The sequence below is a fragment of the Staurois parvus genome, unplaced genomic scaffold (assembly GCF_062004578.1).
Source record: "Staurois parvus isolate SC_StPar_1 unplaced genomic scaffold, SC_StPar_1.0 ptg000136l, whole genome shotgun sequence".
NCBI classification, from domain to species: Eukaryota; Metazoa; Chordata; class Amphibia; order Anura; family Ranidae; genus Staurois; species Staurois parvus.
The window spans coordinates 6650201-6675941 of NW_028317932.1; the positions used below are offsets into that span (position 1 = coordinate 6650201).

General features: G+C 39.9%; 1 protein-coding gene across 1 annotated transcript in view; it reads left to right on the forward strand.

Moving 5' to 3' along the window:
- Window positions 1-25741, forward strand: part of RAPGEF5 (Rap guanine nucleotide exchange factor 5) — a 393851-nt gene that overhangs the window by 360427 nt on the left and 7683 nt on the right. The window contains exons 20-25 of the mRNA XM_089673151.1: window positions 3056-3234; window positions 6957-7047; window positions 8928-8978; window positions 13295-13382; window positions 14711-14775; window positions 21251-21305. Of these exons, the coding sequence (XP_089529277.1) occupies window positions 3056-3234; window positions 6957-7047; window positions 8928-8978; window positions 13295-13382; window positions 14711-14775; window positions 21251-21305 (529 nt within the window). The remainder of the gene's footprint in view (window positions 1-3055; window positions 3235-6956; window positions 7048-8927; window positions 8979-13294; window positions 13383-14710; window positions 14776-21250; window positions 21306-25741) is intronic.

The window sequence follows — 25741 nt, forward strand, 5'->3', positions numbered from 1 at the left end:
ATATTCAAATAACATAGAAAGTGGAAGTTTGATATATCATAAAAATATAAGTACAGAAAATATAAAGTTTATGTACGAAAATGAAGAAAGTCCAACACCAAATTATATACTTCAAAATTAATTCCAGGATACAGCAGCACAAGCATTCATCTGTGGATCCCAAATCAGAAGTCCAAGCAGAGCAAAAACACCATGTGTCTTTTTAACCCACGTGTGTGCGTGTGCTTACCAAAGCTAGTGTGACTCTCTTTGCAGAGAAGTCAGGAAGCGCTTATGTGAGTGAACCCTCGCTAGGGTAAGCAGGATCCTCCAGTTGGCCTCAAAAGATAGATGTTCCTCTGTTTTAGGGTCCCCAAAAATAAAGAGAAATAGAACACCAGGCTTGCAAAAATGCAGATGATGCTTTATTAAAAAAAGCTTATTCTTAATAATTTTTTTTACCATTTGTGTGGTATCTTTTTTTTTTTTATTTAACTTCATGTTTGGTGTTGACAACACAGTGCCGTTTTCCTCAGAAATCCAAAGCCGCATTGTCAGCCCTGCCTGCTGGACTACAAACATACAAACATCTGTCTGTTTACCCCCCCACCTCACAGTGCTGCTGCCTTGACTCCCAAGAGACATTCCACATACAGAGTGTGGAAAAAGGACTCTTGGGAGATGTGGTTCTGGGGTCATGCCTACATCAATTTAAACTGACCTCCTAGCAGCTGCCACTGAAAGAAATTTAGAAGCCTTACGATGATGAATAATAAATGTTGTTTCTTGCTACAGGAACAAGGTAAATGAATACAACATTTTGGGGGCATGATCTAGAGCAGAGTTGTCCAACCTGTGGCCCAAGATGACTATGAATGCAGCCCACACAGAATTGTAACTTAATTAAAAGTGTTTATTTAGGACACTTTTTTGTAAAAATGTGTTTATACTTAGAAAACACTTGCAACCCAAGAAAATTTGACAGTGTCTCTATACTGGATTTTTATAAGTCCGAAAGAAAAATATCCCACTCTTCACAATCATACCTTATTTATGTCATCATGCAGCAGCACCTATATTTGTGAGCAATTATTTTCAAGTACACGAAGGGCAAAAGTAGAACCAAAATATCTGATGACCACTTTGAGAATTCATTGAGAATTGCAACTACATCCATTGAACCAGATGTTGATGCGTTATTTTTAATTTTAAAATACATTAAAAAAAAAAAAAGATGTTTTGTTGCTCAGATAAGTACATTATCTATGTCTGTGATCTGCCCAACCTTTTCTGCTCATCAGCTTTCCCTATTGTTAGTGCATTTTATGTGTGGCCCAAGATAAATCTTCTTCCAATGTGGCCCAGGAAAATCAAAAGGTTGGACACCCGATCTAGAGAGGGTAGAAAAAGGCTTGGCAGTTCATCTGAATATTGTCTATGCCTATCCTTTAATAAGAAAATAAAAACTGCCAAAATTGCTATACGATTATACTCACAGCCTAGGCAGATTCAGAGCAGGCAGTCATTTATTGTAGCTATTCCAAGGAGGTGACAAGGAATGCAGTAATAAAAATTAACATTTTGAAATGCAGATACACCTTGCAGACTAAACCAATTTCTCAGTGCCCAGTACTGTTCAAATTTTTTTTCAGCACTACAGCATATTGAGACATCATTGTGCATGTGTCAGTTCATTTGTTAAAAAAAAAAAAAAAAAAAAAAAAAAGAGTATGTCACACTAACAAATTGCTAAAGGCCGGCTCACACATGCAGCCCTTGAGGGAAGGCTGTAAAAATAGGCAGTTGAGCCACGGTTTTACCATCCCCTTGATCTAATATGGCTGCCAGAGAGGGTGTTACACATGCCTTAGCTGTGTTTTATGGCCAGTACCACCAACCAATGCGGCTCATCCAAGTACATGGCTCACGCTACAACCGCTTGCAATGCACACAGTTGCGGCATGGTGGTGTGGGCATTTTAGGGTTAAAACAGGCAAAGTTTCCCCTCCCAGCTGCCTGTCAAACACCATAGTGGTTCGCTTTTCAGTGAGGTGGCAAAGGTTGTCATCTGTGTAAATGAGCCCTTACAAGTTCACTCAATGAAGCAAATCCAGAAAAGCTGCTGTACAACTTTTCTGGCACTAATCTATCTTTCTGTTTTATTATGCCAAATTCATGATGCGTGTGCAACACTTTTGATTCCAACAGTGACTCGTTCACCAAATTCAGGTAGTTCTAAAAATGTGCCATTTTTACGTTGTGGTGCAATGAATGCACCAAATTCAATTTAAAACCCCAATAGTTTGTATCTAATGAAAGTGGAGCTATTTAAGACCAACTGTCTGGACCAGTCTTTAGGAATTCCAGGGAATGTCTCCTACAGTGTTCTCCTTCACTAGTCTCACTCCCTCACTAGCCAAACCAGAAACAAGTTGGGTTGATTTGCTAAAAACAAACAGGCTTTTCACTTTGCAAGGGAATTTGCACTATGCAGGGAATTTCTCCTTAGGTTAATATATGTGATGAAAATTCACGTTCCAAAGAATACAACACATGCAAGGATGATTAAAAAAAACTGTATTTTTGTTTGCGCACAATTGGATGATGAAAGTCAGCAGAGCTTCACCTCATTCCCTTGTTACTGCAAATTCACTTGCAAAGTGAACATCTTATTTGCCTTTAGTAAGTCCACCCTGTTGTGTCTATTAGCGACATCCATTGGATAGAGTGGAAGCTGCATGTTGGTGCTTCTGCTGCTGGCAAAGTGTTGTTAGCAGTGGAATCACCAATGTAACATCAGTCTTAAAACCTGTGCTAGGTATATGTACTAACTGAGAGACAGACCTTATTCTCTGGTCAAGCCTGGAACAGCACAAGGAACAATAATTTCATAAATTAGCATTGTGTCCAGTCTGCAATTATTTGTATTTCAAAATTTGATAAGGATGGCACAGTTTGGTGCATATGAAACATTATTTGAAAGCTGGGTATACTTGTAATAAATTGTATATGTAACTGTATTTATTTTTTGTTTTATTTACCTGATTTGACCTTGGTAAATCTTCTTGTATTGCAGCAAGAGCTGATATACTTCACATTCAGCAGACAGGGGAAGAGTGAGAACACACTGAACCTGAGTCTTTTGCTGCAGAGGTGTAATGAGGTCCAGCTCTGGGTAGCCACAGAGATCCTGCTGTGCAGCCAACTGGGAAAAAGGGTGCAGCTAGTAAAAAAATTCATCAAAATCGCTGCTCAGTAAGTTGGAAACTTCACCATTGGTGCTATATAAACAGTAGATAACCATTTATAAGGAGTTTTTAGATAAAGCATGTTCAATCCTAATTCATAGTCTTTATTTCGCTTTTGATTTTTAGGAATGAGCGAAGTTACTTTTCGTACTCAATTCCGCCTGAACCTGTGGGAAACTGTACTAATAAGGATGAGCTCAGGTTTGGGCTGAACCTGCAAGAAACTTTTACATGATAGCATACCCCCAGCTCATCCCCTTCCATGCAGCTGTATGTAACAAAGGACTGAAGATAATGGTGACATTGATTAAAATTGCCACATGGCCATATTTGGGGATTGTCAGTGACTAAACATGGCTATGTGGCCATGTTAGATCAATGATGTAACCAAAATCCCTGCCCATTTGTTACATGTGGTAGCAAGGTGGGGGATGCCATGGTTACAGCTGATTGAGCTGGGGGCCTGCTATCATGTGATAGTTTCCCATGGGTTAAGCCCAAACTTTAGCTCTTCCTTATTAGTATTCTAGGTAAAATTTTAGAATTTGATTTTAAAGTGGTACTAAAGGCAGAAAGTATTTTTTTACCTTAATGAATTCTATGCAAACCTTCTAGGTGTAGCTCCCCCTCAGCCCCCCTTATATTCAAGCCCTATCTGGATCCAGCAATGTGCATGAGAGCAGCGGCTCTCCCAGGTCTCTCTTTCCACATTGGCACACACAGCAATGGGAGGCACCAGCTCCTGTTGCTGTCAATCACAACCAGTGATCCAATGAGGAGACAGCAGGGGGCGGAGCTGAGCCACTCTCTGTGTGTGAATAGCACTTAAGAACTGTGCCCTTTAGAACTGTGCACAATCCTGGGGTACACCAGTCTGAGGGCCCGTTCACACCAGGAGGTGCATCTGAGCGTGCTTTTTTTGCGTGTTTGCGCATGTTACATTTTCTTTAATGTTCAGTGATCTTAGGTTGTAACTGTTCTCCCTCCAAATTCCCCCTTATAGCACAAATCCCCTATCCTAGCACAACCCCCCCTTCTAGCGCAAACCCTGCCCCATCCCCTCTCCTAGCACAACCCCTTCAACTCCCCCCTACTAACAAAAATCCCCCACAAAATCCCTTCTCCAAGCAGAACACTCCATCCCCCCTCCTAGCATAAACCCTCATGCCCAAATCCCCACTCAACCCCCATCCCCCTTAGCACAAATGTGGGCTGTGCTCAATCCTTTCAAATCCCCCTTGGTAGGCTGTGCTCTCTCCCCATTCTTTTCCTCACCCAACTCCTTTCCCTCCCAGAGTTAACATGGATCATGGATGAGAGCACTACTGTGTTAACTCCCATGTACTGCGACTCTGCGAGGAGAAAGAGAGCACAGCCTACATGACTCTCTCCTCCTCCCTGCAGCTACGGGTACTATTGCTGACAGAACAAAAAGCTGTAGTGCTGCCCAGCATTTCATTAACAACCGATAACGTCATCGGTTGGTAGGACGTGGGCAGGCGGCCCGCACAGCTTTCTGCTGGAAACAGTACTCATAGCTGCAGGGAGGAGGAGAGAGCCGTGTGGGCTGTGCTCTCTTTCTCCTCACAGAGTCAAAGTGCACGAGAGTTAACACGGTAGCACCGGGATGTGGCTGCAGCACTCCTGCAGACTCTTTGTGTCACCACGGTTGTAAAACTCTGGAATAGACAATGTTCACTCTCAGGAGTGAGCCTTCAAGTGCCCCCATAGCAAGAGGCTTGTTATTGGAGGCACTCGGCTGGGAGGAGGAGCCAGGACCATTGGTGGGGGACCCAAAAAGAAGTGGATTGGGGATGCTCTGTGCAAAACCATTGTACAGAGCAGGTAAGTATAACATGTATGTTAAAATAAAAATTACGATCTTTAGAATCACTGTAAGGCCCAACACTGCTAGAATAACAATATGCTATTTTTTTTAACAAAGATCATTGACACTTCCACTCTTTTCCCAGAGACGTGACCATTCATCATATTCCATTGTTTAAAGGGAAATTATTTTATATTATTGGGCACATGTTTTGAGTTATTACTTGTGATGTAGTTTTATGTGCCTTTTACATTATTACACAAGTCCTCCTCAATATTGTTATGAAAGAAATATGGAGAGAGAAAGATATAGAAACCAATGTGCTTCCAGGTTTTATTGTCAATGCTTAACAAGTTGAAGTTAGAATCTGACTGGCTACCATACACATCTGCACCAGATTCTGAGTGCACCAGTTTTAGTAAATCTCCCCCATAGTCCTGCACACTGAGAAAGAGCAGCAAAGCACAACTATTGTGTAGCACATGAATGAGGCCTAAATGGTGTTTTTGTACATATCCCCGCAGTTCATCTTTAACTGCTACCTTGATTATCCATGAATTGCAAGTGTTCTCACAGGAGACTTGTTTCCATTTCTCAATGTTCATGTACTGTGAATCCCATACAGACATCTTCTGATAGAAATATAAATGACAGTGATTGGTTACCTCTTGCCACATTTTCTTCTCATTTGTGGAAAAACGAAGCCAAGTCTCTGGACTTGTTAAGTAAAACATCTCAGAATCCCTTTGTCTTACAGCAACTAATCGTTCTTCTCTTTCAGGCTGTGCATTATGCAGAGAATTCCTAAGGGTATATGTGTGAGCTGGAATAAAATCTATAGGCCATGCATGTTATTTATGAATCGGCAAGTGTGTCTAGGAGTGCCTCTTTTTATTTATAATTCTGAGGTTCCACTGGACTCCCTGATGATTTACATTTCCAGGCTCCATCCGTCAGCATCCAGTTCTATTAGTCGGGAATAATTTATCATAATTTCCATTACAATCAGTGCAGCCAAGTTATACTGTAGTCTGGTTTAAAACTACACTCCAGGCAGAAAGCTTAATACATACACTATATGGGAACTGTTCTGCCTATCAAAAAATATGTAATTTTGTTCAGTCATCCCTCAGCTCACTCTGTTAGCATGTTCCTTGTCAGCACACGTACATGCAGCAAAGCTTGATTTGCTACTAGTATTACCCCTCCAGCTAATGTGAGAGCTACTGTGTAGGAGATTACAGGAGGCGGATATTGAGGTGAATTGAGGTACTTACATTAACTGCTTTTAAAACAACTCTTACTCAATGTTTATTTGAAACTTCCATACTTTCACAGAAGAAATGCTAACCTCTTCTGCAAGTTTCTTCAGAAACTGACACTAGTGTCTTTCGCCTGTGTCTCCTGTAGAACTGAATGATTGAGCTATGCAAATTATTCCTTTGTGAGTCAACTAAGCATTCATTTGAAAAAAAAAATACTTAGTACTGTTTAATTAATCCTGAGTAAAGTGTATCCTTGCTAACCTAAATCTATGATTTTATTAGGCAGAGGTTAAAACACAGTTAGATGCAACAAAGCCTGTGAAGATAGAATTATGGGGCCTTTCACCGTCAACTTTGCTCCAGGGGCTGTCATACTTTTGCTTAATTTACTACCTAGAAAGCCATTGTCCTTGAACCAGTATGCAGCTAGTGAAGTCAGGAATCCTGGCCTGCATACTTATTGTAGGAAAGGACTGAAGCAACAATCATGGTTATTGAGTCCTTAAAAATTAAACTCACATTGGCAGCTACTATATTTCTCTGCTAGTGTGCTCTTTTTGGGTATTTGAGAAATAGAATAGCATGGTGTGTGTATGGTAAATAAAATGTGAGTGATGCATTGTTTTTTTCCAACAGTTGTAAAGCTCAAAGAAATTTGAACTCTTTCTTTGCAATTATAATGGGTCTGAACACAGCATCTGTCAGTCGGCTGTCACAGACATGGGAGGTAAGACTTTTCAACATTATAATTGGTGATACTTCTTTTGAGTTTAACAAAACTTAAGTACCTTATGCTGAAGACTTGCCCTCTTCTAATTTAGTACTTTTCATGGTGCCTGTTTGCACCTTATCCTGAAGACTTGCCTCCTTCTAATTTAGTACTTTTCACGGTGCCTGTTTGCTGCCTGTGGCCCCACTCCTGTGCCACCATTTTGAAAGTGTATGTCTGGGGTCAACCCACTATCTAGTTGTACTGTGCATAATGACACTGTACTACTCTAGGAGGGTGATCTGTTTTTTTTAACACTGTTATTGCTTATAGCAATGCTGAGCACTGTTCTAAACAATCGTTAACTGAATTGGCTTTCAATTCATGACAGCTTGTTTACTGTTGACATGCTGTGATTGGCTACAGCTAATCACATGGTACAGGGTGCCAGATACCATGTGACTACTTTGGGCCAATCACAGCATCACAACAGTAAGCAAGCTGTTCATGAATGAACGCGTAATATCATGTGATCGCTATGATTGGTCATAGCGATCACGATACCCCAGCCGCTCACAGCAATTGGGTACCAAACACCATAATCCGCTGGACACAACGGTCACAGGATCACACCACTGCGTGCCTCAGGAGGCATGCTAGGTCACGTGCTCAGTGACGTACAGGTACATTGGTGAACCTGTAGCAGCCATCCATGCGCAGTACATTTCTTACTCTGAGCACGTCGGCAAGTGGTTAATCAGAGCCATTTGTCTGGAACCTTTGTTTCATAGGAAAGATTAAGTGATGCAAAACCCATCTTACAAAAACATCAGTCTCTTAGCAGCAGTGACACCAGAATATTAACTTTTTATCAGCTTAAGATGGTCTGGACCTTTTGAGCAAATCCATTATTTTATCTTGCTTCAGGAACAAAAGCTTGAAGAGCCCTGGTTAAGCGAACATTGTTATTACCTTGCAACACACTTGGGTTGATTTACTAAAGGCGAATAGACTGTACACTTCAATTATCCAATCATGTGCAAGCAGAAATATTGTTTTTTGTATGTTTATTGCATGAGATTGGGTTTTCCATGCAAAGTGACGTTTCACTTCGGTGTACTAAGCTCTGGAGCAGCTGCACTTGCAAAACGCACAAACTATTTTCCTTTAGTAAATCAAACCCATTGGTTATACACTTCTATTAACAATAAACTAAAAATCACATACAGGATCTGTGATAAAGATTTTAGTCAGAATTTAGTACATAACTCAGGAATTCAGGATAAATTGATATTTCTGATTTGGAAGTTTTTAGAGTTGTCAGCAAGCCTCACAACAGCCCTGGATTCACAGTGTTAGTTTGCATATGCATGTTGTGGTCTTCTGTGAGGAAATCCATAACCTGTGCCCTATTGTATGAGCTTGAGGACCCATTATTGAGCTTGTGCACTGGTTGCCAGTGAATTGTGAACTTGTAATTGGAAGAAAACTGTCCCCACTTTGTGTCTATAAACCATATCTAAGATCTATTTCTATGATTTGGACCCACACTGCTGAAAATATGCAGATGTATTTTATACAGTTGCTTACTTTCAACAATTTGCAGACATTCAAATATTTGCTTAAATTGCCAATGAAACTGTTTTGTAGACCAGTCCATCTGGACATTTTTTATGTTTGGGTATGCTTTTACAGGTATATACAATTTTGTTTTGTTTTTACCTGATGTCCTGGCTTCATTTATCAGCAGTAGCAGATTAGTAATACAGATGCTTGTCATTCATTGCACGTTGCCTACTACTCCACAGGGCACAGAATCCAAGCAGAGCCGTCAAACTATTTTTTGTGTTCCTGTGCTACAGGGTAACATTATATATTCTCTTTATTTTCCTTCCAAGAAAATCCCAGGAAAGTTCAAGAAACTTTTCTCCGAACTTGAAAGTCTGACGGTGAGTTTCCTGCCCTGTTTACACTTGTTCTGTCGCAGTGCAGATATTTCATTTTTGCTTACAGCTTTCCCATCACCTCAACACAAGGTTGGCTGCTGTATAATATGCCAAACCGAAACTGAGCAAATTTGGAATAACAAAGGATGAAGGAAGATCTGCATCTGCAGAATTGGGAGTAGCAGTGATTAGAGATGGGCTTTGTATTGAGGTTAATAGCTTTTTGCATATGGCATTGCCATCCAGATAACAGGTCTGAACATGGAATAATATTTGAGAGGATTCAGTGTAAAAAATGTATTAAGTATTAATGCATTAAGTATTTGACACTGTGTACATTTTGTTCATGTTATGAATCATAACTTATTCAAGCTGTGGATCCTGCAAGTACTTTTCACAGGGATTGTATTTCAAGAGGAAATGATTGTAAACAATAGACTTTCTATAAAGTTAACTGAAATGAATGTAAAAGTTTGGCCAAAGCTCTTTTGACCATACTTCTCGTGGGTCACAGGAGTGCCCTTAATTTTGCTCTCCTGGCTGTGACCCAAATTGAGCTTACAGTGGGCTAAAGTGCAGGACAGCTGCAGCACAAATCGATGCTGCAGCCATCTAGGTGAGTACATAGCTTTGTATTTTTTAATCCCACACTTCTCTTTTAATTTAGTAGTCATTAGGTTAGGAGACTAATCGTGTTCTCTGATGTACAGAAGCTCACTAAAAAGAGCATTTACAAATCTGCAGTGCATTATCCAAAATATAGTATAACAAGCAAGCAGGAATATTACACACATACAAAAATACTTGCAGGTATTTTTTACACAGAAATTGCCCTTTAAGGTAATCTGTCAAAAGAGAGGCATTAGTGGCATCATCTGAAAATGCTAGCTGTTTAGCTGTCATGCTGACCCTTTTGCTTCACTTTTTTAGTGACCTGAAACAAACATAAGAACTTTTGTGTTTCATCTAACCTCTGTACTCTGTGTACTTGTTCCAGGTCAGAATGCAAAAAGTGATCATAAAAGCGAAACTAATATTATGAGAAATGTTAGACTCTGTATTTATTATCATGGCAAGTTTTCTTTTAAGACTGCCTCATGGTAAGGGTTATTGCATAAAACTAGTCTTTTCAGTGTTACTGTACCATTATCTTCCCACATATTGGTGAGGGAGTGAAGGACTAGATCGCTGAACCACAGTAAATTATCAGCACAGTGGCTAAATGATTAGCATCTAGGCAGCACTAGTGTCGTTGGTTCGATTCCCAACCATGGCACCACCTGCCTAGAGTTTGCATGTTCTCCCTGTGCCTGTGTGGTTTTCCTCTGGGTACTCCGGTTTCCTTCCACACTCCAAAGACATGCTGGTAGGTTAATTGTCTCCTGTCTAAATTGTCCCTAGTATGTATGAATGTGAGTTAGGGACCTTAGATTGTACGCTCCTTGAGAGTTACTGATGTGAATGTACAATATATATGTAATGTGAGGGCGCTATAAGTACCTGTAATAAATAAATAAAATAGCTATTAAGTGGGTTGAATTTTTTATCTTGTACATCACTAGCTTAAAGAATAGAGACCTGGCTTAGACAAAGTGGTGGAGTGGTTAGATAGAATAACCTCAGTCCATGTGCATATCACACTCTATACAGCTGCAGCCTAGAGCAATATATGGTGGGATGTTGAAACCAACACAGATGGCACTGTCTGTCTGATCATAGGACAGGCAGGACATCCAAGTGAATGTCCATTGTTCCATGACAACAGGAAATTCATCATCCGTGTTTAGAGTGACCCTGTGCCCAGACTCCAGGTTAGATTTACTACCGTTATTATTATTATAATAAAGGATTTATATAGCACCAACAGTTTGCTCAGCGTTTTACAATATAAAGGGAGACAATACAACAACGATATAGTTCAATAAAAGGCAGTTAGGAGGGCCTGATCCTTGGAGCTTACAATCTAAGAGGGAGGGGCTGGCAGTACAGAAGGTAATAACTGTGGGGGATGAACTGATAAGAGAAATAAAAGATTTGGTTGTTAGCTGAAGGCAGGATAGGCTGCTCTGAAGAGAGGTTTTCAGAGATCGCCTAAAAGTGGGCAGAGTAGGCAATAGTCGAATAGATTGGGGTAGTTCCAGAGGATGGGGGAGGCTCTGGGGAAGTCCTGGAGACTAGCATGGGAGGAGGAGATAAGGGAGCTAGAGAGCAGGAGGCCGTGGGAGAAGAAGAGAGGACGGTTTGGGTGATATTTGGAGACATTTTACTAAAGGCAAATACACTGAATACACTGTGCACTTTGCACTCATTTACCCCAGACCTTAGTAAATGTTGTAAAGCTTCACTTTGTAAAGAATACCCAATAAGGTGCAAGTAAAATAAAAAAAAACAGCCTTTTTTTCTTGTACATGATTGGATGATGAAAATAAGCAGAGCGTTACCACATTTACTAAGCTCTGGGAAAATGAGGACAACTACATTTGCAAAGTCCACAATCTTTGACTCAAGTATTACTAAAGTATTTCTACATTCTGAACAAGCAGTAAAAGCACTTTAAAAGAAGCCCCATTCTCTTGCTATAGAAATTGTGGAGACATTTTGCATCAAAGTTCACAACCAATGCTTAGAAACTCTAGGGGTTTTTTCCTATTACTTTTATTGCACCAGTATCTTGGCAGCCTGCCGGCCTTCTCATGTAAATACACAGCAGTATTCCTGTTTTGTTAGGAACCAACTGAAAATGGAATCTAGAGTCTTTGGTGTGATCTTGGAGGATCTTTGAGAATTAATAACTTCACATTACAAACAGTTAAAGAGGTGGGGGATGGCTTGTTTTATGCCTCTGATTTACCGTTAATGTAAATATAATATATGAGGTCTTGTCCAGGGTTTCCCAATCTGGGTTCCATGGAACCCTGTGGTTCTCCCAGAGATTGCTAGGGGTTCCTTGAGCAATGAAGGGTTTTGTAAGAGTTTCTAGCTCTGGGTAAGGGGGGCAGTTTTCCCACTGATCAACAATGTAAGGGTGTCCTCCCGCTGACCAAAGTGATTGTAAAGTCAAGATTTTTTTTTTTAGTGACAAACATGATATAGTTTGTGCAAGGGTTTTGCAAAGAGCAGCCCCGAACCTCCTCATCTCAGGTCCCCTGCCTTCGATCCTGGTGCCTCCTCTTCTGAGTGTGCCCTCATAGCAAGCCACTTGCCATGGGGGTACATCTGCAGACTTAGATCCCGAGCTACCCTGCCTGTGTCCATAGACACAGACAGGATAGCTCGGCTGCGCCCCCTGCTCCATCATCACATAATTTGACTAACAGCAGCAGGAGCCAATGGCTCCCGCTGCCTCAACAAAGCCTGTGACACCAGGAAGTGAAAGGAGAGCTGCTACAGACGGGCACATCATTGGACTGAGTGAGGACTCACAAGGCAAGTATAAGGGGTGGTGAAGGGGTGATACTGTTACCTAACCATTTTTACCTTAATGCAGGGAATTCATTAAGAAAAAAAAGTTTAGGCTTTAGATTCACTTTAATATAGGGGTTCTTCTCTTTTTGGCCATGAATATATGGGACCAGTACACCAACTACTAATATAAGAAGGTTCTTTTCCACTGCCCACCAATGTCAGGCAAACTAACATTTTCACTGTCAGTGTTTCTTTTCTGGCCATTATTATTATTGGTTTCATTTAATGATTGGTACTGAAAATTTTGTTCAAACTATCTGCTCTAGGTGTCAAAATGTGCTAGATACATTGCATTCTTTATTTTTATCCCTGTTTTTATAGTTACCAACCAAACAAATGTTCCATGAACTAGAGATGTAATCATTTAAAAGGGATGCACCAAGATATGACTCTTCCTCTATGTTAAGAAGTTTGAGAAAAGCTGGTCTGGGCACTTTAAAAGATAAGTTCACCTTTAGGAGCATGTTCCATATTACACCCATATTTAGGATGTAACATATAACATGCTCCTATGAACCCACCTCCTGTGGCCACCAGTCTGCAGGATCCAGGTATCAGCAGATCGAGGATGCAATGCTTCACAGGATGCAGTGTAAAAAAATAATAAAAGCACATTTTTTCACCTGCAAAAAAGATGTGCATTTATTGTTTTGGTTTTTTTTTATAAAATGTGAACTTGGCCTTTAAGGACCACCAGCAATCTTTTTGTCAAATATCATAAAACAGTTTTAAGCAGTTTGTGATCGGAGTTCTTTAACTTGCTGCTATATTGAAATGTTCATTTCATATTAGTCAAACATGTTTTACTCAATTTGTATGGTAAAATCTTCCTTCATGTTCATTGCAATTTACAGGATCCATCTTTAAATCACAAAGCTTACAGAGACACTTTCAAGAAAATGAAGCCACCCAAAATCCCCTTCATGCCTTTACTTTTAAAAGGTAATTTAATCACATTAGTCTGTATATAGCAGCTACTTCTGGTTTACTCGTATAAAAATCCATGGGGGCTTGCAAGGTTTGAGGGGCATTAGCGAATGTCATACAAGGGTCAGCCTGGAAGAGTCATGATAATTCTGTAGCCCTCAGTATCACATTCAAACAAACCTATAATAAAGCCTAAGAGGGAAATGAGTAAAAGTCCCTATTTAGATAAATAATGGCAGTGCATATGATGCACAGTTTGAATGAAAAAAAAAAGATATTTCTTGTTTCATCCGTTGCTGAAATTTCATGGCCGGTATTTCATATAAATGCATTCTGATTGAAGTACAACTATGCGGGCCATGTCTATAATTTGTGGCTCAATTATTTCACAATTTCCTCTGCTTAAAAGACAGCTGTACCCATGCTGGTTTAAATGCAAATTGTGTTCCCGCTTTGGTAGCTTTGAAGCTTTGCTGAAGCTCTTAAGGATCTCTAGTAATTAAAATTTAAAGCTAAATTTTGCTCTTCTGAGTGTTCTGTTATTTCTGAATGTTAAGTATCTTAAATTTGACTGATTCATCTGCCTATCCTGACTGAGACACTTACATATAAGTGTTTCATATTCAATGTACAGGCCTATGCATGCAGCTTTAAATTGAATTTGTCTTAGCTGTTTAGTGTACCTTGCTGTTTTTAGACTTCTGCTCAATAACCAGCAGGATAAAGGAGATGGGATAAATAAAGAGCCACCAATGTGAAGATCAAGTTAATAATAATAAAGCAGAAATCCAGGTACAATTAAAATAAACCAAAATGCCCACACACTTTCCCTCCAACTGATGCAGGATCTAATGCTCATTTTATAGGGGAGGATGGAATAGCAATACCTATCTTAAATCAAGGTCCTGTGGCAGCCAACTGTCTGTTACTCCGCTGTCTAGCACCAGAATGGGGGGGGGGGGGTACCATTGATGACCGCTGGTCCTGCATTGTATGATGTCAGTGAGAGGTGCAGCGATATGACCAGATGCAGACTGGCAAGAAGAACAGCTTAGTGGGACGATTTTCACAGTTGGAGCATATGGGGAAGGCTGCCGTATCCTGAGTTAAGTTAGCATTCCTCTCTATTACATCATCCTCTAGTAAAACAAGCATCACATTATACATTACTTGGCATTTTTATTTATTTAATGTGTTACTGGAGTTTTGCTTTAAATTTCAACTAACAATGAATCACTACAGTTTGCAGGGAATAACTATTGTTTTCTGGAAGTACTGCAGGTTCTGTCAAAAATGTATTATTGTAGTCACATGCAGTTATTGATCAGTTTTATTTCTTTTAGATGTCACATTTATTCATGAAGGAAATAAAACATTTTTGGATAATCTTGTCAACTTTGAAAAGCTGGTAAGTTATTAAAGTGACACTAAAGCTTTTTTTTGTTTTCTAAAATAACAAACCTGTCTATATTTACCTGCTCTGTTCAATGGTTTTTCACAGAGCAGCCCGGTCCTCTTCTTTTCAAGCCCCCTCTGGCGCTCCTGGCTCCTCCTTGAGCAGTGCCCCCAGGGAAAGCCGCTTATCCTGAAGGCACCTCTGTGTGCTCGTCCCCGAGCGGCTACTCTATGAGTCCATAAAACACATAGAGCTGCGGCTCTGGCCCGCCCCCCACTCTTTCCTCATTGGCTCACTGCCTATGATTGACAGCAGAATAGAATGCATGAAGGTAAAAAAAACCTTGAGCCTTTAGAACCACTTTAAATATTTTTAAATTAGGTATGTCTATAAATACATTGTGTGTGTGTTTTTTTTTATTGACAGGAGTGGGAATTGGTAGTAAGAAATTGCATTAAATCATCAGATTTCTGTTTTGCTAAGTTTTCTAAGCTCTCATGGATCCTAGTATATTTTACATTACTAAATCAAATATCTCGTTATGTCTCTGTTGTTATGTCACTGGTGTAGAGAAAAGCTATCATGATAGGAGGTTTTTTTTCCGCCAATGAAAAGTATAACTGCTATAATACTGGATATTTTTGGTCTTTAAAAATTGTTTACTAATTTGCTCCTGGCTTTGCTACCTATTAGGTCACAGACCTGGCACAAACATGCAACCAAGTAAGGTTTAAAAGCCTGAGCTATCATCTTGTGTACTTTTCATGTCAGTGATCCATTAGATAGCAAAGTCAGAATGAGAATGACAACCCTGGAGCCATGGATAGAGCAACAGTGGTCGAAATCACCCTTTATAGACCCAAAAATATGATTTTATTATCCCCCTCCTTTTTAAATGTTCACTACAATGAGCAGACCAATGTAGCCTGATGATTTTGTAGTGCAGTTATTGGCCTGGTAGCAAGATGCTTACCTGTGCATCCCCATCACTTATTTATTTGATCTTTGATGTCACATGACCAAATGCAAGGCATGAATGGAATGCGGTAACATCCCTTTTCAGCCCTATAGTGTCACCTGACTGCACAAATCCACTTTTTTCACTGTGTATTTTTTAATTTATGTGTGATAATGTTTGATGCATGCTTTGAGGGGCAGTAGAGGGGATCCCTAGTCCCACTGGTGCATCGACTACGCCCTCGCTATGTGCTGTTTTGGGAACAATAAGGTAGGACAGCAGAAAGAAGGGATGACTATTGAGCGGGGAAACGGGAAGGGGGGACATGTTGATGTACAGTACTTTGCAAAAGTCTTAGGCAGATGTGAAAAAATGCTGTAAATAAAGAATGCTTTTAGAAACAGAAGTGTTCAAAGTTTTTTATTATCAGTTAACAAAGTAGAAAGTAAATGCACAGAGGAGAAATCAATATTTTGTGTGACCACGCTTTGCCTTCAAAACAGCATCAGTTCTTCTAGGTACACGTGCATGCGGTTTTTGAAGGAACTTGTTAGGTAGGTTCTTCCAAACATCTTGGAGAACCACCCACAGCTCTTCTGTGGATGTAGGCTGCCTCAGATCCTTCTGCATCTTCATGTAATACCAGCAGAGTCATTGATGTTGAGTTCACAACCATCACTTCCAGGACTCCTTGTTCTTTTATGCTAAAGATCGCTGAGGATATCGCTCTGCAGCCCTTCGCAAACAAACTGCCTTTTGCTACAGCCAAATATTTCAAATTTTTACTCCTTAGTCCAGAGCACCTGCTGCCATTTTTCTGCATGCCAGTTCTTATGTTTGCATGCATTGGAAACAAGGTTAAGCAACTCAACTATGCAAAAAAACATAGGAACTGTGGTGCAGAGTAATGTCAGCAGGTGCTTTGGACTGAGGAGTTAAAATATTAACCACATGCCACCCAGCCACTGTAGAAATACGGTGGCAGGGCTGGGCAAAAGCATGTTTTAAAACGCACTTTTGCAAAACAGGTAGGGGCGCGCACGAGGCGCGCTGCCGCCCTACCTGCACCAATGATCCTGGCCGCGGGTGTCAGTCGCCGAGTCACAGCTGGTCGTTACCGGCTGTGTCCCGCCGATTAGCGGCAATCACTGACAGAGAGCAGGGCTGCAGTAGCTCTGCTTTCTGTCAGTTCCCTTACATCTCCTGACACCCTGATCGGGAGAGAAGAGTTTACCTCTCCCGATCAGCGTGTCCCCATGCAGTATACACCCCCGCCCCCTAGTAAAACACTCCCCTCACAGTTAACCCTTTCAGTGAATAAAAGTTAACCCCTTCCTCCCCAGTGCCATTAGTACAGTGTCAGTGTTTTTTTTTTTTTTTTGCACTGATCACTGTATTGGTGTCACTGGGGATGTCAGTGACCCCAAGTCGGCTCCCCCCCAGTGTCAGAATGTCTGCCGCAGTCTCGCAATAAGTCGCTGATCACCGCCATAAGTCACTGATTGCCGCCATTATTAGTATAAAAAAAAATTAAAAATCCGAGTATCTTTCCCGCCATTTGTAAACGCTATAACTTTCACGTAAACCAATTAATTTACACGTATTGTTTTTTTTTTAACAAAGACATGTCGCAGAATTTTGGCTGAAATTTATGACGAAATTTAATTTTTACATTTTTTTTACTGAACATGTTTTAGAGCAAAAAGTCCAAAATATAGTTTTTTTTCTCAAAATTGTCAGCCTTTTTTTTTTTTTTTATAACGCAAAAAATAAAAAACACACAATCGATCAAATACCACCGAAAGAAAGCTCTATTTGTGTGAAAAAAGGACATAAATTTCATTTATGTACTGTATTGCATGACCGCGCAATTGTCCGTTAAACTAGTGCAGCGCTGTATAGCAACAAAACGGCGTAAATTGCAGTATCCATACCATAGTTTGTAGACACTATAACTTTCACACAAAGCAATCAATATACACTTATTGGGATTTTTTTTACCAAAAACATGGAGCAGAATACATTTTGGTCTAAATTTATACCAACTTTGAGTTTACTATATATTTTTTATAGCTGAAAGTAAAAAATATAATTTTTCTTCAAAATTTTTGGTCTTTTTTTGTTTATAGCGTGAAAAATAAAAAGCGCACAGATGATCAAATACCACCAAAAGAAAGCTCTATTTGTGTGAAAAAAAGGACGTAAATTTTGTTTGGGTGCAGCATTGCATGACCGCGCAATTATCAGTTGAATTAGTGCAGCGCCGAGTAGCAAAAAGAGGCCTGGTCATTAAGGGGGGTAAATCCTCAGGAGGGCAAGTGGTTAAACACTTGGCTTTAACAAAAGGCAGTTTGTTCATGATGGGCTGGAGAGCGGTACAATAATGAGTGTCTGCAGGCAACAGTGAAGCATGGTGGAGGTTCCTTGCAAGTTTGGGGCTACATTTTTGAAAATAGAGTTGGAGATTTTGTCAGGAGTCTTTCTGGGATTACATGAAGAAACAGCAGGATTTGAGGCAGCCTACATCCACAGAGGATCTGCGGTTCGTTCTCCACGATGTTTGAAACAACCTATCTGCCAAATTCCTTCAAAAACTGCGTGCAAGTGTACCTAGAAGAATTGATGCTGCTTTGAAGTCAAAGGCTGGTCACACCAAATATTGATTTGATATGGATTCCTCTTCTGTTCATTTACTTCCCATTTTGTTAATTGATAAAAAGAAACTATGCACACTTCTATTTCTGAAAGCATTTTTTCACACCTGCCTAAAGACTTCTGCACAGTACTGCATAACTACATCACTAACTGGGGATTAAAAACAGTTTAAAAGCTCCTATAGTTATATTCTAAAAGGTTCTCCTTGCAGTAACAGAAAAAATGTCAAACAAGGAAAAACTGATGCAATGCCACCTGTATTGCTGACCAGAGACTGTCCTGCCGAGCCCTGTATAAAACCATGTTCTATTTAGTGGGTTTCAAGGCATGGCAGTGCCCCCTGGGAAAAGGTGATAGACTATAGTACTTCTAGCCTTGGAGATGCATGGTAGCACTAGTCACAGATGATCTATGGGATTTTGAGTGGGAAGACCTTCTACAATCAGCAGTGGGCACACATAACCACAAATGATTCATTTTCTGTGTGAATACAACATCAACATCATGGAAGACATAAAAACTACACTCCCCCAGCTCATATAGATCTACCACCATGTAAAGAATCTCAGACCGTACTATGTTTGTGCCATATTATCAAGGAACTCTCTGGACTTTTCTAAATGACAAACACCATTTTAGCTAATTTTATCTGTTAAACTTAGAAGTAGTGACGTTCCTTCTTTCTTTCTTTCTTTCTTTCTTTCTTTCTTTCTTTCTTGCTGTCCATGTTTATGTATAAAGTGCACTGGTAGTAAACAAAGTATTTTTAGCTGATGCCTCTCTGTTGAAATGTTTTAGTTCTGGCTAAGTGACATGTTGTTGTGATGTGGCTCATTAGTCTCCTCTGCCCCTGAAACACCCCCCAACCTTGTGTTGTTCTCCTTCTGTGCTAAATCGAAGCTGCCGGGAGATTGATCATCAGGAAATCATTTCCTGCGTGTGTTGCTTTGGATTGTTTTGATTTTCAGAAGCAGTAAACACACTGCCTGCAGTTTATGTTTCCAGCTCTGCTGTTTGGCTCTTCTGAAAGGATAGAAATAGGTTGTCAACATGTCTTAAACCGCCATCAGCCTAGCAGATAGCGTTTGCCATTTTGGATGCATTGTGTCTATTGTTTTGATTCTATCCTAGCAGCTTTGTTCCTGAGCAGGAAGAAAATTGACATTTAAGCCTAAGTGTACATGTGACTTCAAGTCCAGATGTGGCTAAACAATGAGGGTCGGACTCAGAGTGCATGACTGCAAGAGCAATGTTTCTTGGCATCCACCACCTTATGTTTTGTCTAATGAATTATGATTCACTGCTGCCTGTTGAACCCCCGAGTGCAGCATTTCCTTTACCTTACTGGTGATGATTATCAGCCCTTTCATTTTCTGTGATAAAAGGCTTGGAGTTGTGAGTCATGGTCATGTGTACTGATGTTGGTGTTTTTTGTTTTTTTTTTAATTTACCCTAATAGACACTTATTATGTAAATGTATAATTCAGTATACAGTACCTAGTAAAATATGTAGGTTGCTATCCTTGACATTCTTTACAAAATGCTGGTTCACTTGCTATCTGCCGGAAAAGAGCGAATGATCTAGATTTCACTCTGACTGTTCGTTGGAGTGGAGGTCTTTATTTGTCAGCTAAATATTCAAATCACTGGGTATATAGGTGGAATGCCAAAAAGTGGTACAAAGTATGACTTAACAGTTCACTAGTTGCAAAGCAAGTTCAAAGCAGCAGCAACCCCTCCCTCTCTAAGGGGAATGCTCCCAGTGTGACATCACTGCCTTACTAAGGAAGCACTATAGCTCCTTAGGAGAGTACTTGATTTACTTATTTTATACCATTTCTCCTCTAAGCAGAATAAAAACCAGTCCTGCTGTCCACTATAACTTAGCAGTCACACAAAAAAGTCAGATAAATGGAAATATTGCTAATATTGGACGATATATCTAAAGGAAAGCGTTCCAAATAGGAAGAGTGTTCCAACTCTGCTAATTAGTGCAGAGGGAACCTGAACTATAGGTTATATATAGATATATATGTGGAGTGACCAAATTAACTTAATTGACATCAGAAGAGGAAATAATACTCAGTGACCAGTCTTTAGCTGAAAAAGCTGGTCATTATCTCTTCACATAGTACTAATAAGAGGCACAATTGTGATGTCAGAGTAAGAATAGCCGAGTGTGGACATTGGCAGAGATCATGAATGGCTATGTGCACAGAACAGTGTGATTGGAGCTGCATGGTGCCAGAGAGAATTATCTTTTTCCAGCACATGGCCTCTTATCCGGTGTAATCCCTGTAGTTTTCCAAGTAACACCCATTGCTGAGCATTATGTTCATTTCATGAACACACAAGCGCTGCCCATATTACTCTGTGCATTGTTCCACTGCTGCAGCTGTGTGGGCCAGATAAAGTGTGTGAGTGCATGAATTAGTACTTTTTATAGTAAACTGCTGTGTGCAAAATACTCTTTTTTTCCGCTAGTGCTGCACTTATTCAATTTGAACACTTGAGCACTTTCAATATTACAGGAGTGCGACTTTAGGGTGCATATTGGCAAAAGTGACGTTAATGGGATCTAAGTGGTTAATAGCAGAGACAGTAAGCCACTTTACATCCCGACTTCTGTTCTGGGAATAGAAATGTGAATTATACAAAGACTGGAATAATTATGGTAATTTATTTGCCAAATACTTTATTCTTAAGTGACAGAGATAGGTTAATCCCTGAGAAAGAGAAAATCTCATTTATTTCGAACTTTGGAAGAGACTGTAGGCGAGGGATTTATATTACATAAATTCTGTGCAGTCAGGGCCTGATATTCTGTCCTGCCTCATGCTGATGCCTTTTTCTTTGCTTTCTTTTTATTCTTAGCATATGATAGCTGACACAGTCCGATCACTGCGATACTGCAGGAACAACCAGTTTGGTAAGTGATCTTCTTTGGATAATTGTGTAAGACAACACCATTAACTAGCAAATAAACTGCTGCTTGTATTAACCGCTTTCCCGCTTTCCAGCCGCCCTATAGTAAAAATACTTCTGCAGGGGTGCACAAAAACACATACATATACATGATTTAGCATCTCCACTTAGGGGACACAAGTGCTGCTCGCTATTTGTGGCCTCGGCTGTCAATCACCGGGTCCCGGCCAGTGATTACTCGCCAGCACCCAGTGATCGAGGAGCATTACCGACAGAGGGAGAGAACTACATGGAAACAATACAGTTCTCTTCCCTGTCAGCTCCAGCACACTACTTTGTATGGCTCTGCATAGCAGAGCCATACAAAGCAGTGTGCTTACAGTTGAAAGCACAGACAAAACTTACTGTGAAACAGCACACAGGTAACCCTTTGATTGTCCCAGATGTTAACCCCTTCCTGCCCAGTGCCATTAGTACAGTGTTAGTGCTTTTTATTAGCACTGATCACTGTATTGGTGACACTGGGGATATCAGTGACACCAAGTCAGTTCCCCCCAATGTCAGAATGCCCACCGCAGTCCTGCTATAAGTCGCTAATCACCATTACTAGTACAAAAAAAAAAAATTCCAGTTTCTATACCACCATTTGTAAACACTATAACTTTCATGTAAACCAATTAATTTACATGTATTGGGATTTTATTTTTTTTTAGCAAAGGCATGTAGCAGAATATACTTTGGCCTAAATTTATGATGACATTTTTTTTTACTGGACATGTTTAATAGCAAAAAGTCAAAGATATTGTTTTTTTTCTCAAAATTGTCAGTCTTTTTTTTATAGCGCAAAAAAAAAAAAAAACACACAGGCTATCAAATACCACCAAAAGAAAGCTCTATTTGTGGGGGAAAAAAGACGTAACTTTCATTTGGGTTCAGCGTTGCATGACCACGCATTTGTTAGTTAAACTAACGCAGCGCCGTAATGCAAAAAATGGCCTGATCAGGAAGGGGGGTAAATCCTCAGGATGGCAAGTGGTTAAATACTATTTATACCAGTTCAATAACATGTGCCCTAGTCTCTAACTACATACTTTACTTGTGTCTGATCAGTACTGCTATGTACTGTGATTTAGGGGCTAGCGTGAGGAACAAGAGCATGCAGCTGGGGATTAGTAAATAGACAATCTCAGAAGTATCAAATTCTTCAGGATCTTTAGCAGTCAGTTCATCTTCACTATTGCAGTGTTCTGTGACATGGGCAGCAGGGGAGTTGAGTATTCAGTGGGGTTCATTTACTAGAGGCGAGTAGACTGTACACTCTGCAGTTGCATTTCCCCCAGAGCTTAGAGAATGTGGCAAAGCTCTACTGATTTCCCTCATCCAATCATGTAATCAAGTGCAAACCAAAATGCTATTTTTTCTTTTTCTTTAATTTTCCTTGCACCTGATAGTGAATGTGGTGAAGCTTCACTTAGTGAGGAAGTCCCTAAGTTCTGGGGAAAAGGAGTGCAACTGCACTTGCAAAGTGCACAGTCTATTTCCATTTAGTAACTCAACCCCAATGCAGTAGATTATTTAATGTAAAGTCTGATTTTAGCCACAAGGTTGATTTATAGGAAATGTAGTCATTTTAATGAATTTTAGATATATACATAGAAGATATCATCTTGATTTAAATTATTTTAATAAGCTGTGTTAATGTTTAAGAAAATATTTGCACTTATATATACAGGTATGTGCAAATATGTGCAAAAAAACTGCAACATATATGCTTGCTGATTATACTTTCCTTTCCCTTTAATTTACTTAAGACTATACAATAAAAGACTAATGTGTTTCAGCTCATAGGAACACAATCCAGCTTACACATTCCAATTTCATTTATCTTCCTGGGCAAGTCTTTACTGGATTACTGATTCCTAATTTCAAATATCTGGGTCTCCTTGTAGCTTTGTTTCCTGGGTCACTGCCCAGATTGCCCATATGGTAATCCACTGCTGATTTGGGTACTTACTTTGAGACTTGTCATTGTATGTACCTGACTTGGAATTGGGGCATGCAGCTAGCGTCTTTGTCCTCTAACTTACCCCTTCACACAGCAAGCATATGTAAATTGTAGCAGCGTCCTCCTAACCCTCCTGTATTGAATGGTATTGTTGCTGTATTGTCTCCCTCTATATTGTAAAGCGCTGAGCAAACTGTTGGAGCTATATAAATCCTGTATAATAATACCATAAGGAAGCAGCAATAAGGCCTCATGCACATTGGACAAAAGGCATAGGTGCACTATCCAGCCCTGCAGCCAGCAGCCTGTAAAACCTCTGTGAGAGGCTGAAAGCTGCTGTGACCAGATGGTTCCCTGAGTGAAAGTAACCTTTAGGACTGTATGCGCCCAGGGACGAATGCCCGGAAAGCAAGAAGTCTGTGTTTTGGGCATTCTTTCCTGGGTGCACCCTAAAACATTAGTACTACTCCATGCACCATCCAACCGGAGCAGCTTTTAGCCTCCCATATACTTTTTTTACAGGCTACTGGCAGCAGGGGTGGATGGTGCACCCTTGCCTTCCACCCGCTCCAAAACACTATGATCTCATGCATCAAGGCTAAATGCCTAATGTTCATTAGGCCTAAGAGACATTGGCTAATGGTGTGAATGTTCTTTTTACAGAAGAACAATAATTTAGTAAAGTATACTTGGTGTGAAACATTTGGTAAATGTAATGCTGCCAAAACGTGAATTCCTAGTTCCTTATAAAGCACTGGAGAAAGAGTTCCAGTTATGTATAAATGAGTAAAAAATATGGCAGCACCTAGGGAAAAATTCAAGTTGAAGATAAGGCTAACTATTTTTAAAAATGTTCCACTTCCTCCTGCCTCATCTGTGTACTTCCTTTTAATCCTGTCTTTGCTGGACACGTGATCCAGCAGCTCTATGGTCAATGGGAGTCTGTGGGTGACATCATGGCTCCAGGAATTCATGGTCATTGTCGAGTGCTCCCTTACACAGCGGAGCCATTGCTGCTGAATCACATGACCGGATAGGATTTAAAAAAGGTTACATTCTAACACACTAACACAGACTTGGTTGAATCATTCATTGAACATATTAGTCAACCGACGCATTTAAGAATTTAACCCAGAGGTGAGCCATAAATGCCAGCCATAATATTATGGGGTATTCTCAATACTACAACACTGCAATAATGACCTATCACTGGGGATTTCAAACGTTGTTATTGCGAAATCAAAGGCCAGCAATTGTTTTTGACTGTAAGAAAAAAAGTGTTCCTTATCTCAAACACCAGCAGCACTGTCATTTACGTGGTGTTATATTGTCATTTCACTATTAAACAGATTATAGCAGAAATTAGCTGTTCAAAATGAAAAACCTCATCAGACACAATAGATTTTCCATAAACTATTTTTGATTGTCATTATTACTGTGTCTATAAAAATAGCAGATTGAGAACAGTGTTTCACCCCATAGAGTGTCTCATTACTCATCCACAGCTCCTGGGATTGTATACATTGAGAAATGATGGCAAATGAGGATAGAAGCCCTCAAGGCATAATATCAGCAGTGTGAATTTTATAAAGACATTAGACCAATCTGCCAAGTCTTCATGAAGACTTTGTTGGCCATTTGAATACTCAGGGGATTCAAGTAATCTGTATCTGCTGCTGGTATCTGGGAATTGTGTTAAAAACACTTATGCAGACTGGCCGCTCTAACACGAAGCAAATAACCTGTGGGCCTGATGCATATTGTGTGTTTGATTATGGACAGAATACTGTACACAGAAATCACTGAGATGGAAAGTGGCCGGGCTCAATGTGTAGCCCAACTAATAAATGTCATTTAAATTCCAGCAGAAGAGAAACATTTCATTCTTGACTAAACCCCAAAAAAGCCAGTAATTACTCTTTAGAAAGCCTCTTGCAAATATTGTATTTAGTTGATCCGCTTGCAAAAACAAAAGTGATTAAAGCACTGAATGCATTTCAGTAGAATGCCAGTCATGCTATAAATTGCTAAATTCCTGAAATCACCTTCTCCCAAGATAGAGATTGTGGAGCCATCTAAATTATTTCAGTTTGAACGCAGAGTAGGATTCTGCTTTATTATTTACTTACTGCAGTGGGGGGATTATCACATCTGTATAGCCATGTAGTGCCAGATTTTTTTAGTGAATGAAAATGTTGTTTTAGTGTGGAGACGGAGTAGATTTCTATTTTAAATAAAATCTGCCTCAAGGATCAGTGCCTTTTCCATATTAGAGATAGGTTTTTCACCTACAGTCATACATGGGTATGAAGTAACAGCTACACAAGTTTGGAGGAGCTGGGCGAGAAGACTCAGATTAGCTTCCATTGATAACTAACACTGTATATCTGTGTTTACTAAGGTATTATAAAATAAAAACAATTGTCTGTTACGTC